Source organism: Oncorhynchus clarkii, unplaced genomic scaffold, assembly GCF_045791955.1.
Source record: "Oncorhynchus clarkii lewisi isolate Uvic-CL-2024 unplaced genomic scaffold, UVic_Ocla_1.0 unplaced_contig_663_pilon_pilon, whole genome shotgun sequence".
Lineage (NCBI taxonomy): Eukaryota > Metazoa > Chordata > Actinopteri > Salmoniformes > Salmonidae > Oncorhynchus > Oncorhynchus clarkii.
In genome coordinates this window covers 558,267-571,667 of record NW_027260890.1, presented here as the reverse complement: position 1 = coordinate 571,667, position 13,401 = coordinate 558,267, and the positions used below count along the sequence as shown (strand labels likewise).

General features: G+C 45.9%; 1 protein-coding gene across 1 annotated transcript; it reads left to right on the top strand.

Moving 5' to 3' along the window:
- Positions 1–2,877: 2,877 nt before the first annotated feature.
- Positions 2,878–13,397, top strand: LOC139402132 (serine/threonine-protein kinase LMTK2-like; the record flags this gene model as incomplete). The annotated part of the gene is made up of 5 exons (XM_071146209.1): positions 2,878–3,027; positions 3,267–6,336; positions 10,287–10,422; positions 10,675–10,981; positions 11,073–13,397. Coding segments are annotated over 5 exons (3,673 nt in total), but the record flags the coding sequence as incomplete, so codon positions are not given.
- Positions 13,398–13,401: the final 4 nt, after the last annotated feature.

The following is a 13,401-nucleotide window of genomic DNA, read 5'->3' as shown; positions in this document are numbered from 1 at the left end:
CATGCACAAAGACCATAACACACACTGGTCCTCTGTGGATAAGAATCCATGCACAAAGACCATAACACACACACTGGTCCTCTGTGGATAAGAATCCATGCACAAAGACCATAACACACACTGGTCCTCTGTGGATAAGAATCCATGCACAAAGACCATAACACACACTGGTCCTCTGTGGATAAGAATCCATGCACAAAGACCATAACACACACACTGGTCCTCTGTGGATAAGAATCCATGCACAAAGACCATAACACACACACTGGTCCTCTGTGGATAAGAATCCATGCACAAAGACCATAACACACACACTGGTCCTCTGTGGATAAGAATCCATGCACAAAGACCATAACACACACTGGTCCCCTGTGGATAAGAATCCATGCACAAAGACCATAACACACACACTGGTCCCCTGTGGATAAGAATCCATGCACAAAGACCATAACACACACTGGTCCTCTGTGGATAAGAATCCATGCACAAAGACCATAACACACACTGGTCCTCTGTGGATAAGAATCCATGCACAAAGACCATAACACACACTGGTCCTCTGTGGATAAGAATCCATCCACAAAGACCATAACACACACACACACTGGTCCTCTGTGGATAAGAATCCATGCACAAAGACCATAACACACACACTGGTCCTCTGTGGATAAGAATCCATGCACAAAGACCATAACACACACTGGTCCTCTGTGGATAAGAATCCATGCACAAAGACCATAACACACACTGGTCTTCTGTGGATAAGAATCCATGCACAAAGACCATAACACACACAACTTGCAATGGTTTATCTGAAAACTGATTCACATTTCCTGTACTGCTATTCTTGTTAATTAGTTCAACTTGTTTTCCTAAAGTCTGCCTGAAGATTGTTTCAAATCTACCTCTCTACTGTTGTATTACAAAGGGACAGCTGGTGGACCAAATCACGGAATCACCTGGATGAATGAAGGTCAACAATATGCCCCCACCCAAAAGTCATCATCTTGTCCCTCTTATGTTGGCCTTTTTGTCCACTACTTGTAGGCCTGATTTCCCTCAATCCTGATCTTATTCTTCTCTCTCTGCATCAATGGACTACCTGTCCACTCCAAATGTCTTGGAGAGAGTACAGAGGTTTAATTGTTTCTAATCTTGATAAAGGTACCATGGCTAGATGCTGTAATCTGAACAAAAACCATATGTTAATTGAATATTAGGAATGTAAGCTCACTATCCCCATGTGTTTCAATGCAAACCGGCTTAATAGGAACCACAGTGATTTATGATGAAACAGAATAGTAACATCTACTCTTAATATATCTGGAAACCAAATCAGGCCTACAAGCCTATAAATATACACTATAGACTACAATATTATGCAAAGTTAGTATTGAACAATATGTAATTATTTCCATTGTACAGAGGGAGTGATTTTTCTGCCACTGTACTCATTAAGCCCACCTGAGAGAGAAAACAATAGCATCTATGTAATATTTATTTAACAGGAAAATAGGACAAAATACATTTCCAAATGGAAGCTGTGAATGCCTGGTCTATTATAGAGGTTCAACAAAAACAGCATAGTAACTGACAAATGAAGTAGCAGGGTGGACTGTTTGATCTTTAATTGACCATAAATCCCCTTGTGACCGGGGGGATGGAAGCTTGTGTGCAACACGGAGTGGGAATTGAATGCAAGCTTCACAAAAACATTGAAATTGTCTAGCCTATCTATGGGTGACAGGGTAGACGTTGTTTTCCACCACAAAACAGATAATGGCCAAAAAGAGTAGCACCAGCTCAGCTGCTTTTACACTATGATTTGACTATTTGTTTAGAAAAATTATTTTCAAAGGAATAGTTTCACCATATTAAAACAAGAGTTCAGTTCACATAACAGGGTTCACCTTAAAATGAATGACAAACGTAAAATAAATATTAATCCTCAGAAAACAAGTAACTAGGGCTTTGAAATGGTGAAAACTTGGACGTTTTTGAATAGACGCAAAAGGAACTCTAGTCGTGGATTGACCCATGCACTGACTATACAAAACATTAAGATCACCTGCTCTTTCCATGAGACTGACCAGGTGAAAGCTATGATCCCTTATTGATGTCACCTGTTAAGTCCACTTCAATCAGTGTAGATGAAGGGGGGAGGCAGGTTAAATAAGGATTTCTACGTCTTGAGACAAATTAGACATTGTGTGTGCCATTCAGAGGGTGAATGGGCAAGGCAAAAGATTTAAGTGCCTTTGGACAGGGTATGGTAGTAGGTGACAGGCGCACTGATTTGTTTCAAGAACTGCAATGCTGCTGGGTTTTTCACACACAACAGTTTCCTGTGTGTATCAAGAATGGTCTAGAGGCGAAAGAAACGCACACCTGGCTATCGGAGTGGAACACCCAAAAAATAAAGGAGCCGCACACTCTAGGAGCTCAGATGTAAAAATGTCATGTCCAACTTTGACGGACAAGCGGTAGAATCAGGGTATAATGAATGGTCTACCACCCAAAGGACATGCAGCCAACATGGGCCAGCATTACTGTGGAACGCTTTTGATAACTTGTCGAATCCATGCCCCGACAAATTGAGGCCGTTATGAGTATAAAACGTGGGGGGCAACTCGGTGTAATCTTTCGCTTCGAGGAATACTTGTGTTTTGGGACCTGTTTTTGATAATTTTTATTAAGAACATTATTAATTGTGATGTGAATATGGTTATTACACTGCAATATGAAAATACCCCCCCCATCTCATTGAGCATTTAACCACAGACCCATGTTGCCACCATGCACATGGGTACAGTAGGTTGTGAGTTGTAATTATCCCTCCACCAGTCATAAGTGTTTCTCTGATCCCTGTGTTTGCAGGGCCTTGGGGGTGACTCTGTGGGAGCTGTTTGAGAACGCAGCCCAGCCCTACCCTCACCTGTCTGACCGCGAGGTCCTGAACCACGTCATCAGGGAACAGCAGATCAAACTGTTGAAACCACAGCTGGAGCTGCCCTACTCTGACAGATGGTCAGTCCCGCTCTCTCCAACCATACTACACATGACACCAACTGAATCTAGCTGGACTACATGTTATTTATGGAGTGTCTCCTGAATTGTTACAAAACTTAAATACTTTACCATAAAGAGAAGTGTATGAATTGCATACTTGACATTGAAACGATATGTTCTGCTATGAAGTCAAACTGTATTTAAAAAGCCTCGGCTCATGCCATAAAGGTAATACCTCAACTCTCTCCCCTGTGCAGGTATGAAGTGCTACAGTTCTGCTGGCTGACTCCAGACAAGCGGGCCACGGCCGAGGAGATCCACCGGCTGCTCACCTACCTGCGTATGCAGGGCCAGAAGGATGTGGAGGACGACTTCCAGCAGCGCTGGGACTCCCTCAAGCCCAACCCTGTCACACGCCAGACCACCGTCAGCCACTCCTCCTACCCCATTCTGGAGCAGTTTGCAGATGACGCCCTGCGGGCCGAGGTGGACGAGGTGCTCACCGTCACGGAGACCAGCCGTGGCCTGAGCTTCGAGTACGTGTGGGAAGCGGCCAAGCACGACCATTACGACAGCAGCAGTGGCCATGGACGCTCGGCCATGGACACCACGCTCAACTATCACAGCATGTTCTTCCCCGTGCCCAGCGAGGACATTCAGGCCCACTTTCCAGACCCCGCAGCCCCCAGGACGGGGGGCTCCGACAGCAGGAACACCCATTCGGCAATTCCCGGGATCCTTCCCGTGTTTGACGCTCACAAACCAGCCAATGGAAATGAGTACTACATCCAGTTGGAGGAGCAGGGGGAGAGCACCGTGGAGGAGAACAGGGGTCCGGAGGTAGACACAGTTTCAGACAGGCAGAAATTTGTCACCCTCCAAGACGTCCGCTTGGATGAGTCCAGCACCGATGCAGACTTCTTCCACCACAGCATAGACTCTAAGGACTCGTACCTCCAGGACAGCCACATCTGGTCGTCCAGTGAGCATGACAGCCCCTACCACACCAACATCTTCAGCGAAGGAGACTCCAGACAGGACTCCCAATCCTGGAACAGGGGCTTCATGGAGCTTCCAGAACTCAACGGAAATGGTTTTCAGAGAGTGAAATCTGTAGAGGGGCAGGCCCTGGGAACAGAAAAGTGCTTTCGGAATTCTTTTTTAGGGGAGCGCCATTCAGAGGTCATCCTCCAGGACTCTTTAGAGGAGGCAGAGGGGGAGGGAACCCCGGATGTGATGAGGCTACTGAACACTGAGAAACTAGCGGACAACTTCATGTTCCTCAAAGAGAAGAGCCTGATGAAGGAGGGCTCTGGTTTATCAGGGAAAAGTAGTGGGAGTCAACAACTGGACTTCCTTCAACCTGGTCTGACCCACATCCCCGAGCACAGTTTCAGAATGAACTCTTGGGATGATGATGATGAGACCATAGATGGCATAAACGTAGCAGAGATCCCCATAAAACCTGTGGAGAGCAACATGTCCCCAGCAGAGGAGGAACTTTTTGACTTTATGAGTCCCAGTTTTGTGGATTTTCTGCAACCTCTAGCAGACCCTAAAACACTGGTGCCTTCAAATACACTGGTAACAGAGGACATCTGTAGCAACCAGCTGCCAATTAGAGAACTGCTGCAGCAGTCCTCTAAAATGATGGACTCTGCTTTTGACTCTACCTCTGAGAGGGCTGAGGTCCCTGTTATTAGTTCAGCAAATATCCACCAGTCTCCCACACTCCTCTCTGAAAGTGCCACTACAGACCCCCTGTGCATGGATGCCAAAAACCCCAGCCTTGACGACCGCCTCAGAGCCTCAGAGGATGACTGTGTTGAATCCATAGGAATCAAAGAGCCAACAGATGACCCGCTAAACTCTCCCCCAGTCTATGTCAGTGAGATTGCTGTTGACAATGGCCTGACCAGTGAAGGCTTTACCAGTGATGATCTGCTGAGCGACCTGGTTGAAGATGATACAGAGGCAGAAATGGACACCGTCCTCTCTGAGCATGAACATGAGCACGACAGGTCCTCTCTGCTGGTCTCTGGTCCTTCCATGGACCAGATCAGCCAGGACAGCCTACTGGAGGACAGTGTTTCCACCACTCTGCCCACTGTGGAGAACTCAGCCGAGACACCAGACTCCCTGGACAACAGCCACATGCTGGAGGAGTCTGTCGAAGAGCTAAACACCCCGGCAGCCCCTGACAAGCTCCAGCCCCCGTACAAAACAGCCGACAGCGGCTACGAGACAGAGAACCTGGAGTCTCCAGAGTGGAACTCTCAGCCCATCATCAAAGACCACTTCTCAGAGGAAAACGGTCTGAGTTTGGCAGAGGAAGAGGAGGAGGAGCCAGCAGTGGCTACCATGCTGGTTCCCCCTGAAATCATCATCTCGGAGGTGGAGAGTGTGATGGATGCTCAGGACGGTGAGGACCAGCAGGCAGAGTCCATCGCCCCTGGCGAGGAATCTTTCATGGGAGGCAGCTACAGAGACTCTGCTTACTTCTCTGACAACGAGTCCGAGCCCGAGAAGAAGTTTGAAGAAGCCATCTCGCCAACTGTGGACATCAGTGGCTGTGTTTCTGGAGGTCAATCTGTTCTTCCTGAAGTCACAGAGGAGGAGCAGGTAGACTCTTCTGCTGGGTCACAGTCTCTCATTGCTCGAGAAGCTCTGGTTGATATCGGAGTGGAGAAGACCGAGCCTCAGCCCCTGGAAGGGACCAGTCTCCCTGTGCTGATCCTCACCACAGAGGAGGACTGGGAGAAGACGTCACCTGTGTCCATCGACGGCAGTGTGGACGAAACCGGGACACTGGAGTTCTTCCCTGACTTCAGGACTCACAGTCACTCCGAGTCCAGCGGAACCTCCACCGAGGACCTGGAAAAGCCTCCATTGCCTGCTGTTGCTACCTCAGCAAAACCTTTTCTTGAGAACATACCGGTCCACGCTAAACTAACCAGGACCTACGCCAGCGAGATCACCCCCAAGTTGAAGGAGCCCGACATGGAAGGGAGGTACCTGGGCAGGCGGGACGGCTCTGATGGGCAGGAGGATGGCGGGGAGGCAGACGAAGAGGACGATAACAGCGATGACTCAGATGATGACATGCGGGCGTACCGGCTGCACAGCTCCAGTGAGGACAGCGAGGATGACACAGTGCACCCGGTTCCCGTTATAGTCTCGGATGACAGTAGAGCGCGGAACCTCAAGAGCCTGCTGAAGGCCACCCCCAGTGCCAAACCCTCCATGCCATCAGGGGGCAGTGATTCAGACAGTGCCAGTAGAGCTGTGTCGTTCTTCGACGATGTCACTGTTTTCCTTTTCGACCAGGTAAAGTACCCACTTGTCACCTTTTGCATGCACACAGACATTGTTTCACTTGTATCTAACATTTACAGTGGGGAGAACAAGTATTTGATACACTGCCGATTTTGCAGGTTTTCCTACTTAGAGGTCTGTAATTTTTATCATAGGTACACTTCAACTGTGAGAGACGGAATCTAAAACAAAAATCCAGAAAATCACATTGTATGATTTTTAAGTGATTAATTTGCATTTTATTGCATGACATAAGTATTTGATCACCTACCAACCAGTAAGAATTACAGCTCTCACAGACCTGTTAGTTTTTCTTTAAGAATCCCTGCTGTTCTCCACTCATTACCTGTATTAACTGCACCTGTTTGAACTTGTTACCTGTATAAAAGACACCTGTCCACACACTCAATCAAACAGACTCCAACCTCTCCACAATGGCCAAGACCAGAGAGTTGTGTAAGGACATCGGGGCTAAAATTGTAGACCTGCACAAGGCAGGGATTGGCTACAGGACAATAGGCAAGCAGCTTGGTGAGAAGGCAACAAGTGTTGGCGCAATTATTAGAAAATGGAAGAAGTTCAAGATTTTTTTATTTATTTCACCTTTATTTAACCAGGTAGGCAAGTTGAGAACAAGTTCTCATTTACAATTGCGACCTGGCCAAGATAAAGCAAAGCAGTTCGACACATACAACGACACAGAGTTACACATGGAGTAAAACAAACATACAGTCAATAATAATACAGTATAAACAAGTCTATATACGATATGAGCAAATGAGGTGAGATAAGGGAGGTAAAGGCAAAAAGGCCATGGTGGCAAAGTAAATACAATATAGCAAGTAAAACACTGGAATGGTAGATTTGCAATGGGAGAATGTGCAAAGTAGAAATAAAAATAATGGGGGTGGAAAGGAGCAAAATAAATAAATTAAATACAGTAGGGAAAGAGGTAGTTGTTTGGGCTAAATTATAGGTGGGCTATGTACAGGTGCAGTAATCTGTGAGCTGCTCTGACAGTTGGTGCTTAAAGCTAGTGAGGGAGATAAGTGTTTCCAGTTTCAGAGATTTTTGTAGTTCGTTCCAGTCATTGGCAGCAGAGAACTGGAAGGAGAGGCGGCCAAAGAAAGAATTGGTTTTGGGGGTGACTAGAGAGATATACCTGCTGGAGCGTGTGCTACAGGTGGGAGATGCAATGGTGACTAGCGAGCTGAGATAAGGGGGGACTTTACCTAGCAGGGTCTTGTAGATGACATGGAGCCAGTGGGTTTGGCGACGAGTATGAAGCGAGGGCCAGCCAACGAGAGCGTACAGGTCGCAATGGTGGGTAGTATATGGGGCTTTGGTGACAAAACGGATTGCACTGTGATAGACTGCATCCAATTTGTTGAGTAGGGTATTGGAGGCTATTTTGTAAATGACATCGCCAAAGTCGAGGATTGGTAGGATGGTCAGTTTTACAAGGGTATGTTTGGCAGCATGAGTGAAGGATGCTTTGTTGCGAAATAGGAAGCCAATTCTAGATTTAACTTTGGATTGGAGATGTTTGATATGGGTCTGGAAGGAGAGTTTACAATCTAACCAGACACCTAAGTATTTGTAGTTGTCCACGTATTCTAAGTCAGAGCCGTCCAGAGTAGTAATGTTGGACAGGCGGGTAGGTACAGGTAGCGATCGGTTGAAGAGCATGCATTTAGTTTTACTTGTATTTAAGAGCAATTGGAGGCCACGGAAGGAGAGTTGTATGGCATTGAAGCTTGCCTGGAGGGTTGTTAACACAGTGTCCAAAGAAGGGCCAGAAGTATACAGAATGGTTTCGTCTGCGTAGAGGTGGATCAGAGACTCACCAGCAGCAAGAGCGACCTCATTGATGTATACAGAGAAGAGAGTCGGTCCAAGAATTTAACCCTGTGGCACCCCCATAGAGACTGCCAGAGGTCCGGACAGCAGACCCTCCGATTTGACACACTGAACTCTATCAGAGAAGTAGTTGGTGAACCAGGCGAGGCAATCATTTGAGAAGCCAAGGCTGTCGAGTCTGCGGTGATTGACAGAGTCGAAAGCCTTGGCCAGATCAATGAATACGGCTGCACAGTAATGTTTCTTATCGATGGCGGTTAAGATATCATTTAGGACCTTGAGCGTGGCTGAGGTGCACCCATGACCAGCTCTGAAACCAGATTGCATAGCAGAGAAGGTATGGTGAGATTCAAAATGGTCGGTAATCTGTTTGTTGACTTGGCTTTCGAAGACCTTAGAAAGGCATGGTAGGATAGATATAGGTCTGTAGCAGTTTGGGTCAAGAGTGTCACCCCCTTTGAAGAGGGGGATGACCGCAGCTGCTTTCCAATCTTTGGGAATCTCAGACGACACGAAAGAGAGGTTGAACAGGCTAGTAATAGTGGTGGCAATAATTTTGGCAGATAATTTTAGAAAGAAAGGGTCCAGATTGTCTAGCCCGGCTGATTTGTAGGGGTCCAGATTTTGCAGCTCATTCAGAACATCAGCTGAGCAGATTTGGGAGAAGGAGAAATGGGGAAGGCTTGGGCGAGTTGTTGTGGGGGGTGCAGTGCTGTTGACCGGGGTAGGAGTAGCCAGGTGGAAAGCATGGCCAGCCGTAGAAAAATGCTTATTGAAATTCTCAATTATGGTGGATTTATCAGTGGTGACAGTGTTTCCTATCTTCAGTGCAGTGGGCAGCTGGGAGGAGGGGTTCTTATTCTCCATGGACTTTACAGTGTCCCAGAACTTTTTTGAGTTAGTGTTGCAGGAAGCAAATTTCTGCTTGAAAAAGCTAGCCTTGGCTAGATGACGGTCAATCACCCTCGGTCTGGGTCTCCATGCAAGATCTCACCTCGTGGGGCATCAATGATCATGAGGAAGGTGAGGGATCAGCCCAGAACTACACGGCAGGACCTGGTCAATGACCTGAAGAGAGCTGAGACCACAGTCTCAAAGAAAACCATTAGTAACACACTACGCCGTCATGGATTAAAATCCTGCAGCGCACGCAAAGTTCCCCTGCTCAAGCTAACGCATGTCCAGGCCCGTCTGAAGTTTGCCAATGACCATCTGGATGATCCAGAGGAGGAATGGGAGAAGGTCATGTGGTCTGATGAGACAAAAATAGAGCCTTTTAAACTCCACTCGCTGTGTTTGGAGGAAGAAGGATGAGTACAACCCCAAGAACACCATCCCAACCGTGAAGCATGGAGGTGGAAACATCATTCTTTGAGGAGGCTTTTCTGCAAAGGGGACAGGATGACTGCACCGTATTGAGGGGAGGATGGATGGGGCCATGTATTGCGAGATCTTGGCCAACAACCTCCTTCCCTCAGTAAGAGCATTGAAGATGGGTCATGGCTGCGTCTTCCAGCATGACAACAACCCGAAACGCACAGCCAGGGCAACTAAGGAGTGGCTCCGTAAGAAGCATCTCAAGGTCCTGGAATGGCCTAGCCAGTCTCCAGACCTGATCCCAATATAAAATCTTTGGAGGGAGCTGAAAGTCCGTATTGCCCAGCGACAGCCCCAAAACCTGAAGGATCTGGAGAAGGTTTGTATGGAGGAGTGGGCCAAAATCCCTGCTGCAGTGTGTGCAAACCTGGTCAAGAACTACAGGAAACGTATGATCTCTGTAATTGCAAACAAAGGTTTCTGTACCAAATATTAAGTTCTGCTTTTCTAATGTATCAAATGCAAATTAATTACTTAAAATCATACAATGTGATTTTCTTCTGCAAAATCGGCAGTATATCAAATACTTGTTCTCCCCACTCTACATCAAAACAACTCAAGGATACAAATATTATGGCTATGCATTAGAAATGGTTTGAATGTCATGTGATATTGAAGTTTTTTTTGTACAATTCACAGGTTCTCTCTGTGCAATCTAGACCTAGTCTAAATGTTATGAGACTGAGTACTTTAACCATTGCACTTATTGGTCTCCCCATCTGTAGGAGACCCCCACCAAGGAGCTGGGAGACCATTCGTCAGGTTCCAACAGCCAGGTGTCAGAGTTCAGCAGCCCTGTGCCCACAGCCAGCTACCTAAATAGGTTCACCAACTCCACAGAGAGCTCCACAGATGAAGAAGGTAAGTCATCACGATACAGCCAACGTCCATCAGCAAGGAAGAACCTAAAGGGCTCCATGAAACCTACCTGACAATGTAATACAAATGCAGATGTTTATAGTTTGAACATTTGCTAATTTTTTTAATGTACATTTTGGTAATTTAGGGGGGGGGACTCTTTTGGCTCATGAGTACCTCCAGTGGCAAATGTTCCATATTGCCTCTTTTTAATTGTACCAAATCAAGGTTATAAACAGGTGTCTCTCCACTCAGGCGGTGGGTTTGAATGGGATGACGACTTCTCGTCCCCGGAGCCCTCGGTGTTCCTCTCCAAGGCAGCTTCGGACCTGGCCGTGTCTAAGACCATGTCCCCTTCGTCTACGGCCTCGCACTACTTTTCCCCTCCCGGGGGCTGTGCCCCGGAGCCCAGCTGGAGTAGCTCTAACTCCAACTACTCCCGCTTCTCCATCTCCCCGGCCAGCATCGCCAGCTTCTCCCTCACACACCTCACTGACTCAGACACCGAACAAGGAGGCAAGTGGGAGTGCACCAACACAAACAAACTACAGAAAACAGACAGGCATGTGCTTTATCTACCTCGTACATAGTAATTGAATAGGATCTCTATGATCTACCCTCTCTAACTCTGTATTTATGCCCCCCTCCCTCAGGAAGCAGTGAAGAAGGAGATAAAGACTAAGGTGCATGTGGAAGGGACTGTTTCCCCCCACAACGTCAGGTGAATGTAGGAGAGCTCAACATGCAGGCTAAAGACGGATGGATGATGACACTGTGTTATGAAGGCCGTGGATGCTTCTCTTCTCAGGCAGAACTACACCCCCGCCCCAAGAGGTGGCCATGAAGAGAACTTGAAACAGACTGAGCCAGAGGCTCCAACAGCCAACAATGCCCTCAACAAAATCCCCTTCCTTCCACCAAAAGCCTCTTAGCCTTGTTCTCTTCTCTTTCTCCCCCCCCCCCCCAGTGCAATGCAGCAGGAAGAACAGACAAAACTGACCTAACTTTGTTTGTTTGAGACTTGTCGAGCGCATTCCAAGTGTTTGGTTAATGTCCTCCTCTCCTGAGGGGATTCTGTTTCACCCCAAACATACTTTTATTTTGAAGCCCTGATTGAACCCCAGCCCGTGTCTGCAATCAAATAATAATGAGCTCTTTGGATCAGGAGAACTAAAACAGCAAGGCCCTTGGGTGTAACACTGCTCATTAGCACGATTATTACAGGAGTTGCCTTTTGGAAACGTATTTGTCAGGTCTACTCATGAAGTGTGTATGCTTCAACTGGAGATGATCAAGACTGGAAGAGGTGTATTAGGAATTTAAGGAACCAAGTTTTGGTGATTGACTCATTCACCATCCATGAGCCCCTGCTTGGTTGCTACAGGAACAGTCAGTGTTCTGGAACAGGAGAGGTCTGACAGCATTAGTTCATTCAGTTAAACACCATCAGTAGAAGAATTGGATAAGGGAACATTGTCACGGTTTGAATTAACAGTATGGGACTTCAAGGTTTGTTCAGTTTCTTCACCAATCAATGGGTCTTATCGTAGTGCCTATTTCATACTGATTACGCTGTATACAAAAATATCCTCTCACTCCAGGAATCACATGATTAAGAAGGCAATACATTTTGTCCTGACACAAGCCTAGTGACTGAGTTTGCATCAGGAGAAAAGTTGGTTTGAATTGTCGATGTTTTGTGAAACAAATGTGCACCTTTGATTCATTTTGTGGGTCTGAGTTTAATAGGAGCAGCCAGTAGGGATGTGGCAGTGTCACCCTAAAGGGAATAGGGTGCAGATCATTTCTCTGGTACTGTACAGGGATCTTACATTAACTCAACCAAGACAGACATGCCTGTTCTGTTTGGTTTACTATGTCAAACCAATTCTACACGGGTTATTCTCACTAACTACTGCATGTGACACAGCCAAGGTAAAGATTACCGTAAGGATTGTTGCCATGGCACCACTCAACGGACTGTCTCCGGTATGATGTATATAAACAATTATTTAGCTGGATCAGCAAGGTGATCTTTTCATGGTCTTTGTTCCTGTAGGTCAAACCCTTCTTCCAGACTCAATGGGTTCTACACAGATGTATAGCTCTTGGTTTAGTGACTTGTCAAGGTTTCCCCTGATTTAAGTCTTCAGATAAACCTTTTCTCCTCACCTCCAGTGTTCTAGACAAGGTTAACCTCTTTACTACCAGCAGCCTGTGTTCTTTCAGTTAAACTTCAACTGTATTTTATTTAAGGAAATCCTGTTTTATTCTACAGTATATACATTTGCTTAATCTTGCACATTTGAGAAGGCTAACTTAATGTTGAACTGTACTGATGTATATAAATGTTTAATTTTATCTGTACATGGGGAATGATGTAATCAAGTCCTAGGTATGAGGTTATTGTCGTTTAAAGAACATATCATGGTAAGTGATAACGGTTAAATTAAAGGTGCTACAAGATTGAATTGTAATTTCAGAAAATGTCCGTATCTGCTTTAACAGTGGAATGATATCTAATAGCGACTACCCTGCTAGCGTTTTGATTGCTGTGGAGTTCCTGTCTGAATGGGAAAGCTGTTCTGACTACCCTCTAGTGGAAATCACAAATTCTGGTTGCTAAAATATTTCAGTTTGAAAAGAAAAGTTTGTCCACCAGCTTTAAAAAGATATTTCAAAATGTAGATGGTACACTTCAGTGCTTGTTTTTGAAGTGTAGAAATGTCAGAAGAGATTTCCCATTTTGACAAGCTGCCACTCCAGCAGGTAGGTAATACTATTCCACTATTAGTGCCAGACACTTCCTAAAATTACATCACATCCTATTGTGAAGCACCTTGAGACAAACAGGAAAATCCATTCTGTCCATAACTGTACATTTTACAAATTGTAATATTTTTACTTCATATTGATGATCATGCTTAGTGTATTTGAATGAAATGTTTAATATGGAAATAAATGCACATTTACTTCTATAGC